Source organism: Sporothrix schenckii, assembly GCF_000961545.1.
Source record: "Sporothrix schenckii 1099-18 chromosome Unknown Cont44, whole genome shotgun sequence".
Taxonomy (NCBI): Eukaryota; Fungi; Ascomycota; class Sordariomycetes; order Ophiostomatales; family Ophiostomataceae; genus Sporothrix; species Sporothrix schenckii.
This window is the reverse complement of record NW_015971145.1, coordinates 720,313-733,955: the sequence shown is the minus strand read 5'-3', so window position 1 is coordinate 733,955 and position 13,643 is coordinate 720,313. Positions and strand designations below refer to the sequence as shown.

The 13,643-nt window shown below is 61.7% G+C and overlaps 6 protein-coding genes across 6 annotated transcripts; 4 read left to right on the top strand and 2 right to left on the bottom strand.

Moving 5' to 3' along the window:
• Positions 1 to 413: 413 nt before the first annotated feature.
• Positions 414 to 2,024, top strand: SPSK_09072 (amino acid transporter, AAT family; the record flags this gene model as incomplete). The annotated part of the gene is made up of 1 exon (XM_016735652.1): positions 414 to 2,024. One exon carries the CDS (start codon positions 414 to 416, stop codon positions 2,022 to 2,024), a length of 1,611 nt encoding a protein of 536 aa, XP_016586966.1.
• A 797-nt stretch (positions 2,025 to 2,821) lies between these two features.
• On the top strand, positions 2,822 to 4,426 carry SPSK_09079 (isocitrate lyase; the record flags this gene model as incomplete). The annotated part of the gene is made up of 1 exon (XM_016735659.1): positions 2,822 to 4,426. One exon carries the CDS (start codon positions 2,822 to 2,824, stop codon positions 4,424 to 4,426), a length of 1,605 nt encoding a protein of 534 aa, XP_016586965.1.
• Positions 4,427 to 4,720: 294 nt separating this feature from the next.
• SPSK_10083 (uncharacterized protein) lies at positions 4,721 to 5,050 on the top strand (the record flags this gene model as incomplete). The annotated part of the gene is made up of 1 exon (XM_016736640.1): positions 4,721 to 5,050. The coding sequence occupies one exon, from the start codon at positions 4,721 to 4,723 to the stop codon at positions 5,048 to 5,050; it is 330 nt and encodes a 109-aa protein (XP_016586964.1).
• A 442-nt stretch (positions 5,051 to 5,492) lies between these two features.
• SPSK_08404 (uncharacterized protein) lies at positions 5,493 to 8,804 on the bottom strand (the record flags this gene model as incomplete). The annotated part of the gene is made up of 5 exons (XM_016735002.1): positions 5,493 to 6,265; positions 6,502 to 6,560; positions 6,625 to 7,797; positions 7,905 to 8,673; positions 8,744 to 8,804. 5 exons carry the CDS (start codon positions 8,802 to 8,804, stop codon positions 5,493 to 5,495), a joined length of 2,835 nt encoding a protein of 944 aa, XP_016586963.1.
• A 679-nt stretch (positions 8,805 to 9,483) lies between these two features.
• Positions 9,484 to 11,381, top strand: SPSK_08862 (amidase; the record flags this gene model as incomplete). The annotated part of the gene is made up of 2 exons (XM_016735448.1): positions 9,484 to 9,515; positions 9,608 to 11,381. The coding sequence occupies 2 exons, from the start codon at positions 9,484 to 9,486 to the stop codon at positions 11,379 to 11,381; spliced, it is 1,806 nt and encodes a 601-aa protein (XP_016586962.1).
• Positions 11,382 to 11,588: 207 nt separating this feature from the next.
• Positions 11,589 to 13,289, bottom strand: SPSK_08999 (dihydroorotate dehydrogenase (fumarate); the record flags this gene model as incomplete). Its single annotated transcript, XM_016735580.1, has 1 exon — positions 11,589 to 13,289. The coding sequence occupies one exon, from the start codon at positions 13,287 to 13,289 to the stop codon at positions 11,589 to 11,591; it is 1,701 nt and encodes a 566-aa protein (XP_016586961.1).
• Between the last annotated feature and the right edge of the window lie 354 nt (positions 13,290 to 13,643).

Below are 13,643 nucleotides of genomic sequence, written 5' to 3'. Positions count from 1 at the left end.
TCTGTGGAGTCGTTGATAGCGGCGAGTCGTCAACCCGACTAAACGGAACATCCCAAGATAGGCGTATCCTACACTAAACCCCAGGCACTGCACTAGGATGGGAATAGACGCTCCTTAGCGCAATGAAACCGGGAAGGTGAGGAGGCAGGGGAAGGAGAAGAGACGACGACGGATGAGGATGATACGATACGAAGTGCCAAAGACCCCGTGGTCACTGGTCTCTAGATATAAAGATCAAGGTCGACTTTGACCTTTGAGGTGGGACGTGATCGGCTGGTGGATGTTTCTTTCCTACGTCGCTCATACCGTGTCCCTTTTATTTCATCCATCACTCTACTTGGCTACTGCATTCCTCTTTACTTGCTTACTACTTGGCATCGCCTTTTATGGACGACAAAAAGGACTCCGTCATGATGGGGACTCCCAACGCCGGCGACGACCTCGAAAAGGTGGACAGCCAGGCCAAGGCGCAGGTCGAGGACGTCCACACGGCAGGCGACCACGGCCACCTCAACCGCGGCCTCAAGGAGCGCCATGTGCAGTTTATAGCCATTGGCGGCACCATCGGCGTGGGCCTGTTTGTGGGCATCGGCAACGCGCTGGCGACGGGCGGCCCGCTGTCGCTGTTCCTGGGCTACCTCTTCACGTCCATGGCCATCTGGGCCATGATGCAGGGCGTCGGCGAGATGGCGTCGCTGCTGCCGCTGCCGGGCATGATTGCGCAGAGCTGCACGCGGTTTGTCGACCCGGCCCTGGGCTTTTCCGTCGGCTGGAACCAGTGGTACAACTGCGCCATTGCCATCGCCGGCGAGACGGCCGGCGCCGTCCTGCTGGTGCAGTACTGGACGGACATCAACCCGGCGGCGTGGATCTCCATCATCCTGGTGTTGGTCTTTGCGCTCAACTTCTGCGCCGTCGCCATCTACGGCGAGGCCGAGTTCTTCTTTGCGTCGCTCAAGATCGTCACGATCATCGGCCTCCTGATTCTCGGGCTGGTGCTCGACCTCGGTGGCGGCCCCAGCCACGACCGCATCGGCTTCCGCTACTGGGTGCACCCGGGCGCGATGAACGAGTACATTGCCACGGGCAGCACGGGCCGCTTCCTGGGGCTGTTCAGCACGCTCATCAGCGCTGCCTACGCGTTTGGCGGCGCCGAGCAGGTGGCCGTCGCGGCGGGCGAGACGCACAACCCGACGCGCGCCATCCCACAGGCCGTGCGCCGCGTGCTGTGGCGCCTGGCCCTCTTCTACGTCCTGGGCGCCTTCTTTGTCGGCCTGCTCGTGCCGTCCAACGACCCGGACCTCGTCAGCGGCAGCGGCGTCAAGGCGTCGCCTTGGGTCATTGCCATCCAGTCGGCCGGCATCCCCGTCCTGCCGCACCTCATCAACGCCGTCCTCATCACGTCAGCCGCGTCGTCGGCCAACGCCAACCTGTACACGGGCTCGCGCTACCTGTTCGCCATGGCCCAGCAGCGCCAGGCGCCGCGGTTCCTGCTCGCCTGCAACCGCCAGGGCGTGCCCTACTACTGCGTCGGCGCCACCGCCGTCTTTGGCCTGCTGGCCTACATGACGGTGTCGTCGGCGTCGTCCAACGTCTTCCACTGGCTGTCGGGCCTCGTCGCCACCAGCTACCTGCTGACGTGGACGTGCCTCTGCTACGCCTACACGCGCTTCCGCCGCGCCCTCCTGGCCCAGGGCATCGAGCGGTCGTCGCTGCCCTTCCGGGGCCCCGGGCAGCCGTACACGGCCTGGTTCGGCCTCGTGTTTTTTGTCGTCGTGCTGCTGTTCAACGGCTTTGCCGTCTTTACGCACGGCAACTGGAACGCCCAGAACTTTGTGTCGGCCTACGTCGGCATCCCCATCTTTGCCGGCTTCTTCACGTTCTGGAAGCTGGTGAAAAAGACCAAAATGGTCGCCCTCGACGAGATGGACCTGTACACGGGCCGCGTCGAAGGCGACGAGCGCGACAGCCCGCAGCAGAAGCAAAAGACCCAGTTGCAGAAGATTCTGTCCAAAGTCTTGTAGACACAGATGTGGAGACAACGAGACGTGGGGAATGCTGAGCGAATACGGAGAAATATGGGGGATGATGGGGATGATGGGGATGATGGGGAAGATGGGCCACATGGAGCAGTTAATACTACAACCGCTGATAGGTGGTCATCTTCGTCGTAGCAGACCAAATGCATCTCATTTCCAAGACATCTACTTGCACGGACACTTGACGTTGGATACGTTGTACGCCGTAGTTTCCCCATACTTTGTCCCCATACTTTCCATGTGAGCTTATGTGGGGTGCAGATACATCAAGTCGTGTGACGGCCGTGGACTGCCGGGGTCTGCCGGGGGCTGGGAAGAACGTCTCGGACAATGGAGAATGGGAATGGGAATGGGAATGGGAATGGAGAGACGGCGCCATATGGTTGATGGGCTTGCACTAGCTCTGTTTGATATTGGACTTTTATACCGATTTGAAATTCGACTGATTTCTTATTGCCGATGGGACAAGTCCGACCTGATGCAGCTTGCAGAGTCCGAATAATAGAACAAGTAGCTAAGCTGATGCGACTATCATCCAACAGTTCTTTTTTTTCCTTTTTAGTTCCACCCCTTCACAAGCGATCTTCGCGGACAAACGGCCACGGGCAAACCCACATGTATGTACAATAGGATCATTTTCCGTCCGATATAGGAGCCAGATGGTAATGTGCTTAAGAAACCAGAATATTCACTTTATACAAACATGTTTGTAGACTTGCAAATGTACAACCAAACACTGGCACATCCACCATCATCACGTCTTGCTCAACCTACCAAACACCATGACCATTCCCTCGACCGAATCGCTCGAGGCCGAGCAGGCGTCATTTGACGCCACCGTCCGCGACATTGAGGCCTGGTGGGCGACGCCGCGCCAGCAGCATGTGCAGCGGCCGTGGACAGCACGCACCGTCGCGGCCCTGCGCGGCTCGCAGACGCTGCCGTGCGTGTCGTCGCCGGCGGCCCTCAAGCTGTGGGCGCTCCTCAAGGACCACCACAAGAACAAGACGTCCGAGCTCACGTTTGGCGCCACGGACCCCGTGGGCGTCAGCCAGATGGCCAAGTACATGCGCACCGTGTACGTGTCGGGAGGCCTCTCGGGGTTTTCCGAGAACGCGTACCCGGGCATGGACCACGCCGACTATCCCTGGGACACGGTGCCCAAGGTGGTCGACAAGATCTTCCGGTCGCAGGTGTGGCACGACCAGCGGCAGCGGCAGTACCGCATGTCGCTCCCCGCGTCGGAACGCGCCGCCGCCGAGCACTGGGACTACCTGATGCCGATTGTGGCCGACGGCGACATGGGCTTTGGGTCGCTGACGGTTGGCATGAAGGCCGCCAAGGCGCTGGCCGAGCTGGGCGCGGCGGCCATCCACATCGACGACCTAGCGCTAGGCCTCAAGAAGTTCACCACGGGCCAGGGCCGGACGGTCGTGCCGACGTCCGAGTACAGGGACCGCGTCAAGGCCATCCGGCTGCAGCTGGACGTGCTGGGCGCCGAGACGCTGATTTTTGCCCGCTGCGACACGGACCACGCCGAGTTCATCACGAGCGTGGCCGATGCGCGGGATCACGCGTACGTCCTCGGCGCGACGAACCCGGCCTTTCTCGACAAACAGTACACGCTGCAGCAGGCCATCGCGGCGGCCGCCCAGGCAGGTCAGTCGGCGGCCGACGCGCGCGCGTCGTGGATGCAGGAGGCCGGCCTGGCGACGTTTGACGAGGCCGTTGCGGCTGCCGCCACCGCTGCCGGCGTGCCAGCAGACAAGGTGGCCGCGTACACGGCACGCACGGGCTACGGCACCTCGCTCCAGCAGCGCCGCGCGGCCGCCCAGTCTGTGCTCGGCCTCGACGTGCCCTTTGACTGGGAGCTCCCCCGCTCGGCGCAGGGCCAGTACCTCTTCCGCCAGACCGTGCAGACCATTGTCGAGCGGGCCCTCGTGGTGGCGCCCCTCTCGGACCTCTCCTGGGCGCGCATGGACCAGCCCAACTACCACGACCTCAAGGCTTACCACGAGGCCGTCACCGCCGCCCTCGGCCCCGACCGCATGTTTGCCTTTGCCTGGGGCGGCGAGTGGCCGTTTCCCGCCAGCGCCGGCTGGACCGACGAGCGCCGCAAAGAGGCGTCCCAGATCCTGTCCGACTGGGGCGTCGTCTGGCAGGTCCAGCCAATGTACATGATCCAGGGCGTCAACATGGAGATTGAGCGGGCGGCGGCGCTGTGGACGGACGGCGGCATGGGCGCCTACTACGAGCAGATCCAGACGCCGGCCGTCACGCGCACGCCCTACAAGGTCGACGGCTACGAGAAGATGACCTGGTGCGGCGGGCACCTGAGCGACGCCTTTTTCTCTGCCGTTGCCGGCGAGGAGATTGCCAAGAAGTGAGGGGAGCCGCGAGAATGGCCCAGCGGAACCAAGGGTTGTCATGGGTTGATTCAGGAGAGTGGTTCAGTTGGGCGTCAAAATTTGACGACGAATTTAAATAAGAGAAAATAAAACAATAAATGTAAAACGACATCTTGGGTGACTCCATGCTACATGTGTCGTCTTTTGATGGTGCGCTGGTAAGGTGGCCAATAAGATTCGGGCGTTGCACAAGGAGCGCTGTACTTTGTTTCAGTGTGACCGCGACATCTTTACCTCCTGTTGTCAAAGCAGTGCCACGACGTCACGAACGGTATGATGCGACCATTGACGCCGCGCCGATGGGACACCGAGACAAAGGAGCGCTTTGCCGCCCTGCGCACGTTGTTCGCGCTCCACGAGAACTACAAAGAACCCCAGCCGCCGGTGCTCACCCACGGCGACCTCAGAGCCAACAACATCCTGGCCGACGGCGACACGGTCACAGGCATCATCGACTGGGAGACGGCCGCATGGATGCCGGCGTATTGGGAGTACACCAACGCGTGGCACGTCAATCCCTACAACCCGTACTGGCAGGAGGAGGTGGACCGATTTCTGGAGCCGAGGCCGCAGGAGCTGGAGATGGAAAAGCTGCGTCGTTGATTTTTTGACCAGGTTTGTGTTGTCTTGCCCTCTGACCAGATTTCTCCGAATTAGCTCGCATTCGGTGTGGCGCCAATGTCCGATTCCGCTCTGAGTCGTCTAATCCGAAGATGAAGCACAAGCACAACCCTGCCGAAACCTGGCTATTGTCCGCACCTGCTCCGTCCGGTGTCGCAGCCAAATTGTTTGTTGCTGTGACACTTTGTGGCACAAAATATCTGGACATCCCGAGCTCACAGGAGAGTAGCTGCTTGACAACATACCAACCATCGACAGACCCCAATCAACGCATTGTCATTACTTGCTATCCTCACAATGGTCTACCCTGAAGAAAACAGGACGTGGCAGATCCTCGACGCCGCACGCAAAGGCGGTTATGCCGTCGGTGGCTTTTGCGTGTAAGCTCACCTCTACAGTGGCATGTGCCAATCGCTCCACCCCACTAACAGCCACCAGGTACAACGTCGAGGGCGTCCTTGCCGTCATCCGCGCCGCCGAGCGCTGCCGCTCCCCGGCCATCATCCAGCTCTTCCCCTGGTCCATCCACTTCCAGGGCCCGGCCTTTGTCCGCTACGTGGCCGACGTCGCCCACGCCGCGGCCGTGCCGGTGGCCGTCCACCTCGACCACTGCCTGCAGCCCGCGGACGCGGACCGGGCGCTCGAAGAGTGCGCCTTCGACTCCATCATGGTCGACGGGTCGCTGTTTGAGGAAGAAGAAAACATTCGCTACGTCAAGGGCATCGTCGAGCGCGCCGCCCGGCAGAACGTCACCATCGAAGCCGAGCTGGGCCGCATGGAGGGCGGCGAGGACGGCATCCCGTTCCTGGAGCTCGAGCAGGTCCTCACGAAGCCGCAGGACGCGGCGCGCTTCGTCCGCGAGACGGGCACGCACTTTCTGGCGCCCAGCTTCGGCAACGTGCACGGGCCCTATGGACCGGGCGGCGCCGAAGCGTGGTGGCAGCTGGACCGTTTGCGGCAGATCCACGAGGCCGTCGGCACGGACGTGCCGCTGGTGCTGCACGGAACGCACCCGCTGTCCGACGCGCTCATCCACACGTCGATGCAGCTCGGCATGGTCAAGATCAACCAGAACCGCAACGTGCGCCTGGAGTACCACAAGTTTGTCGAGGACCACTGCGCCACCAAGGAGCTGACGGCGCTGCAGAGCGAGGGCGTCGAGGTCTACTCGCGCGAGATTGAGCGCATGATGCACGTCTTCAAGTCGGCAGGGAAAGCATAGGCGTGGTGGGGGTTGTCCATAATCAAAAGGGGAAAATAAAGGACAGCGATGTTGTTTACTATGACAGACCTGAAGCCGTAAATACAAACAAGCTGCTGTGGTCCTCCGTCAAGCAGAGCTGACTATGCTAAACCCAAATAGGAAATTGCTCGCCAGCCACACAGTGGGTGGGGCGCTCCTCGTTAATATCATGTGAGGTCGAGTGTCAAACGTATGTCGTCTCCGCACTCTTTGCAGACTGCGCCCAGCATCAGCAGCTTGACCAGCAATCTGTGGATAGATAACACTGATCATTACTTTATTACTTTCTTTTCACTTCTTGCATTTCTCCCACCTTGGACCTCTTCGCCTCCCATGGCCAACGCCCTCGTCATCGGCGGCATCGTGGCCGCCGTACTTGGTCTGCTCACTCTCGCGTTCCCGCTGTTCTTGGCCGAGTACTTCCCTGTGCAGTTGCTGTGGAAGCAGCGCAGCGGCCGGCCCACGGTGCGGACTGCGTCGTACGCCGGACGCACAGCCCTGGTGACGGGCGCCAATGGCGCGTACGGCTCGCGCGCGGCGACGCTCTTTGCGCAGCACGGCGTCGCGACGCTGGTGCTCGTCGATGTGCAGGACTGTGCCGGCGTGCAAAAGCAGATTGAGGCGGATCTGCGCGCTCAGAACAAGGCGGTGCCGACGATTCTGGTGTGGCAGATCGACATGATGAGCTATGCAGGCTGTCGAGAGCTGGCCAAACGCGCAGCGACCGTGGACCACCTCGACCACGTCCTCCTGACGGCCGGCATTCTCGCGTTCCACCGCCGCAAGTCGCCCGAGGGCTGGGAGTCTTCTGTCCAGGTCAATTTCTTGTCGACGGCGCTCATCGCCCTCCTCCTCTTGCCCCACCTCAAGGCCTCGCCCGGCAATCCTCAGCCGCCCGTTCTGACGTTCGTCACGTCCTTCGGCATCTACCCGTCGTCCTTCACCATGGGCCTGCCGCGGCAGCCCGGCGCGTCGTACCTGCGCCGCCTCAGCACAAGCCGTGACGGCCTGGCGCAGGGCCACCAGTACGGCCGCTCCAAGGGCCTGTTGCTGTACTTTGCGCGCGAGCTGGCGGCGCGCACGGCGTCTCGCGCAGCGACCGGCCAACAGCAGCCGCCGGCCGTCACCATCACCAGTGCCGACCCCGGCTCCGCCTGGACCCCACTCACCAGCCCCAACCAGGCCAAACTGATCCCCCGCCTCATCATGAACATCAGCGCCCGCGACCCCAGCTACGGGGCCGCCGCGCTCGTCAACGGCGCCTCTGCGCCGGCCGCGGCCAACGGCCAGATCCTGCACGACTTTGACGCGGTCGCCTATCCACCGTTCATGAACCGCCGCAGCGGCAGGGTGGCGCAGCAGCGCGTGTGGGACGAGGCCCGCCAGGAATTCGAGGCCAAGGTGCCCGAGGTCCACGCCGTGTATGCGTTGCTGGAGAAGAAGTAGGGTAGGGGTGTTGAGAAGGAACAACGAGTCAAAGGTAACCCTAGTGGATGACGATAATAAAGCAACTCTTTTATATTCATTCAATAGCAAGTATTATATCTATGACACAGTACAACTTATACCCCGACCACCGCTTAGCCCGTTGACGACGTAATGCCACCATCGACGACAATCGGCTGGCCGGTGATGTAGCGTGCCTGCTCCGACGCCAAAAACGCAGCCGCCATGGCCACGTCCCACGAGCTGCCCATGTGGCCCATGGGCACGGCGGCGTTGCGCTTCGCCTTGAACCCGGCCAGGTCCCCGCCGGCGTACTTGTCGGCCAGCAGCCCGACGAGCGGCGTGTCCATGAGGCCTGGCACCACGACGTTGAGCCGGATGCCGCGCGACGCATACAGCACGGCCGTCGCCTTGGTAAACTGGATGACGGCTGCCTTGGTCGCCGCGTAGGCCACCTGCGGCTTGCCAATGTAGCGCAGGCCGGCAATGGAGGCGACGTTGACCACCACACCGCCGCCGGCGCCGCCGTCCTGCTTCTCCATGAGGGGCAGCACGTGGTGGCAGCACAGGTACACCGACTTGAGGTTGACGTCCACCTGCGCGTCCCAGACCGCCTCGGCCATGTCGGCGGGGCCGCCCGGCTCCGAGCGGCCGACGTTGTTGACCAGAATGTCGATCCGGCCGTAGGCGGCGAGGCACGCCGCGACGGCGGCCTGGACGGACGCGTCCTGGGTGACGTTGGCGCTCACAACCTCAATTTCGCCGCCTTCGGCGCGGATCCGGGACTGGGTGTGCTGCGCGGCGGCCAGGCTCAGGTCACAGCCAAAGATGCGTGCGCCGTTGCGGGCAAGAATCCGCGCCGTGGCGGCACCGTTGCCCCACATGCTCTGGTCGCCGGTTTGGCCGATGCCGGTCACTGCGTCGATGGGTCAAGCAATGAGTGAGTGCGAGTGACGAGTTGACTTTGGACGAGAGCACAGACTTACAAAAGACGACCTTCCCTTTGATGTCGGGGTAGGTCGGGAACTGGACGTCGTCGGAGGCCATGGTGTTGTCGTGCGAATAAGATGTATATTGTGCTGTTGTGTGATGAAATGCACTCAATGTTCGTTCAGCATGCAGTGCAGTATGCATTGAAGAGAATAGATGAACTTCGTGCACTTATAAATGCTTGCCTTTTTTGCAGTTCTCACGACATCACCAAAGTCCAAGTAACTCCGAATGAAGAGAGCCACCCGATTTTCGGAACGATATAAGTGTACATTATTTTTTTAAAAAATAAAATAAAAATAAAGAATAAGGAAAAGTAATAAATATCGTATTATAATAATAAAACAACAGCACTTGCTACTTACAAGCTCACTAGGCCACATCCTCTGCGCTTTATCCGAAGGGCACTGTCCGACAATGTCCGTCGGCCAAACCGTCACCACTATTTCCTCATAACGCCCATTATCCGAACAATCCCCGCTTCCAAGCAATTGCGACGTCGGCTGGCATCAACACCAATGACAATGCCAGCACAGGTGCTGTTCTATTCGTTTGTATGTACGATCATTCGTGTGAACAAGAAAGCGATCACGGAGCCAGTTGGAGAGTGCGGTGGTTATATTTGATAATGACAGAGCGTATTTTGTGTAAACTGTGAAAACAACGGAGAAAACGAACATCCAAACAATCTTGTCAACACATTCGCCACCTACACGAGTATCTCTTCACCGTCACCATGTCTCTGGCATCCCTGTCCGATCCTACAGTGTGAGTCATGTACTGCTTTCGCAGGTTTTTTTTTTCTTCTTTTTTTGATTTTCTTCGTCTTCCTTATTTTGTGTCTGACAAGGACGACACAGAGACGATCCTGTCGTCACACGCGAGAAGCTACACGATCTCGCCCGTCGCAACGGCTTCCAGGTCGCACCGCAGCACGAGGCCGCGTACCTGCTCGGGCTGCGGTCGTCGTATGCCATTGCCACGCAGATCGATGCTCTGCCCGATTACATTGATCCACGCCTGCGTGTTGTGCCAACGCGAAACGAAAACGACTCGGCGACCGCGGCGTCGCCGAGAAAGTACAGCCGCCCCGACCCGGCCGACAACCCGCTCAATGCCTGGTGCCACCAGTGCGACGTGACGGCCGTCGTCGAGCCGGCGTCGACGGAGTCGCCAGAGTCCTCTCTCCTTAAAGGGAGGTCCGTCGTCGTCAAGGACACCGTGGCGGTTGGGGGGCTGCCGCAGACGCTGGGCACCCTCCCCGAGTTTATTGGCTCGTCCGGCACCGAGTATCCCGTGTCTCCCATCGATGCCACGGTCGTGCGCCGTCTGCTGCTGGCCGGCGCCCGCCTCAAAGGCACCACGACGTGCGAGCACTTCTCGCTGTCGCCCATGTCGTTCTCGTCCATCTGGGGCCCGGTGCACAATCCATGGCAGCGGGGGTACAACAGCGGGGGCAGCAGCAGCGGGTCGGCGGCTCTGGTGGGGGAGCAGATGCGAGCGGCGGCCACCAAGGCCGTGCCCATGACCCTGGGGGCTCCTCTGATTGCCATTGGCGGCGACCAAGCCGGGTCCATCCGCGTGCCGGCGGCCTACTGCGGCATTTACGGCCTCAAACCGACGTTTGGCCTCGTGCCGTACACGGGCGTTGCAGGGCTGCTGCCGATGATCGACCACGTGGGCCCCCTGGCGACCAGCCTGGACGACATTGCCCTCTGTCTGACTGTGCTCGCCGGCTACGACGGACTCGATCCGCGCATGGGCCCGGAGAGTCCTCTGCGGGAGCATGTGGTGGCGTACCACGAGGAGTTGCAGAGATTTACAGAGGCAGCCACGGCGGAGCGTGCCAGTCTCACGCCTCGTTCTCGTCCTCTCCGGGTCGGCCTGATCACGGAATCGTTTAGCATCCCCGGCACCGACAGCAACAATGCCGCGTGTGTCCGTGCCGCGGTCCACAATCATTTTGGGGCAATGGGCGCCGTCGTCGAAGACGTCTCGGTGCCGCTCCACAGTCTCGGCGCGGCCATCTGGACCGCCGCCGTGCGCAACCAGATGGCCTCGCACGCGTTTGGCGGACGGGCACCGGACGTACTCGCGCACGACCTGCCGCACATTACACCGGACGTGCGTGTCCACCACAAAAGCCAGCCGTTTTACGACGTCGTCACCGCCCACAACCCGTCCGTCGTTCTGGCCACCATGGTCGAGACGCTGCTGGGGGAGGAGCTGCCGTATGCGGCGCAGAACAAGGCTCGACGGCACGTCCTGCAGCTGCGCGCCGCGTACGACGCAGCGCTCGCAAACTACGACGTGCTGGTGTCACCGACGGCGCCGGCTGTCGCACCGCCTCTGCCGGACATGACCGACCGCGACATGGACGGATGGTCGTCGGCGGAACGCCTGCTTCGACTCGCCGCCGGGTCCATCAACAACACAGCGCCGTTCAACGCGACGGGTCACCCGGCACTCAGTGTGCCGTGTGGATGGGCGCCGTCGCTCGACAGGCAGTGCATGCTGCCTGTCGGGATGCAGATTGTGGGGAAACGCTTTGACGACCTCGGCGTGTTGAAAGCGGCGCGGGTTTTCGAACTCGGTGGAGGCGGGCTGGGACAGAGGCCGTTGCCTCCATCGTGAGGGGAGCTCATGTAATGGGGTATACATTCGAGGATGGAGGCGGTTGAAGACAGGGCATTTCTTTGTATTCTTTGCTCTTGATCTATGTATACAACAAAATAATCAATAATAAACAGACCACGAAAACATAAAATGACAAAATCTACCAATAATACACTGTTGAAACACGACACCTTGCGACATAGAGGAACAGCCCTCGTGTCCAACTTATGCCTTTGCCGCCTCCTTGGATCCCACCAGCGCCCGCATCTCCTCCTTGACGCGCGTCACCGTGCCCGCACCGCCGTACACCAGCCCCGTGTACAGCATCGCCACGCTCGCGCCCGCATTCAGCAGCCGCAGCGCCTGGTCACCGTTGGTCACGCCGCCCGAGGCAAACAGAATTTTGCGCTCCGTGTTGGGTCCACCACCAGCCGCCTCGCTTCGCGTCTGCTCGTCCAGCCGCTGCCGGTACCGTGCCACCAGCGCCAGCGTGCGATCGTACATGGCCGGGCCCGAAAAGCCCCCCGTCTCGTGCAGGTTGGCCTCCTCGTGGCGGCGCAGGCGCAGCTTGTCGGGCACGAGGCCGTCGCGGCGCTTGGTCGTGTTGCCCACGATGATGCCGTCGACGCCGCTGGCCACGACGGCCTCGACGATGCCGTCAATCTGCGCGTCCGCGTCCTCGTCCGGCGAGACCTTGACCATGACGCGCGGCGGCCAGGCCCGCAGCGTCTGCAGCCCGGACTCGATGGCGGCCGTGTGCGCCGCCGCGCTGCCCGCGGGGGCCGCGGTCGTCCGGGCCTCGTCGACGACGGCCGACAGAATGTGCGTCAGCGGCGCCACCGCCTGCAGGTCGCGCAGCCCGGGCGTGTTGGGGCTGCTCACGTTCACGACCAGCACGTCCGCGTAGGGCGCCAGCCGGCGCACGCAGTAGACGTAGTCCTGCGCCACGGCCGCCACGTCGTGCTCGTCCGTGTCCTTGTTCTTGGCCATCTGCACCGCCAGCACCTTGCCCGCGCGCAGCGACCCGACGGGCACCCCCGCCGCGCCCGACAGCACGTCTGCCTCGCGGATGCCGTGGGCGCGCGCAAACGCCCGCAGCCGCGTCCGCAGCCGCGCCGCCAGCGCGTCCGCGCCCACCGAGTTGAGGCCGTAGCGGTTCACCAGCCCCGCGACGCTCGGCACGCGGAACAGCCGCGGCCGCGGGTTGCCCGCCTGCGGGCGCGGTGTGCACCCGCCGACCTCGACGACGGCGGCGCCCAGGTCAAACAGCGCGTCGGGAATGTCGGCGTCCTTGTCCAGGCCGGCCGAAATGCCAATGGGATTTGAAAGGGCATACTCAAAGGCGCGGCCCTCGAGCACGTTCGTGCGGATGTCGTCGGTCCGGTCCCTGGGGTGGAGGCCCAGTCGGTAGAGCACCTTGAGAGCCTCCGTGCCAATGTGGTGCGCATCCTCCGCGTCCGGCCACAGCGTCCGGATCAGCGGCGGCACGATCCAGCGGTGCACCGACGCACGTGTGTCTGTGCCGTACAAGAAGACGGCAAACAGAGTGGCACCGACGGCGGTGGCGTAGACGGCAGTACGCAGGCCTGAGCCTGATGAGCTGCTACCGGAACGTGGTGGCGGTGGCGGCGGCGGCGGAGGAGGGGGAGGTGTCGTGGCTGCCTTTGCGACTGTCTTGGCGGCGGTGTTTGCGGCAGTTGTAGTGGCAGACTTGGCAGTCTCCGTCGTCGCCTTGACCGACTCGGCGGCACTCGAAGCCTTGTTGATAGCATCTGCGGTGGTGGCAGCCGTCGACGCAGCGGCCTTGACCGCATCGCCCGTCGTCGAGTATGGGCTGCGTCTCCGAGCCAAGTGGCGCCGGGAAATGTGTGCTGGGCGCAGAACGGACGCCAGCGAGGGCCGTAAACGGAGGTAAAGGGGGGCCATCGTCGAAACGTGTCAAACAGTCGTCGGAGACGACATAAGAATGGCGAAAGACAAAAGAATGAAACGCCAATGGTAGACTCAACCGACGTGGAGAGCTTCGACGAAAACACGGGTCGCAGCTACAACAAAGTTCGGCTGAGGCAAGAAGCTCTCGCGAGACGCGATTTTTTTGCGGAGGCATTGCACGTGATATTAACATGACGAACACGTGACATTCTCGAACATCGGCTGTCAACACTGCCGACGACGACGAGCTGGTCCTTTGTTTATGAGATACTGGAATGTAAAGTTATGTTGACTTTTAATGATTGAATGCATCTCGGCACGGGTACTATGGTATTGTGGACATAGCAA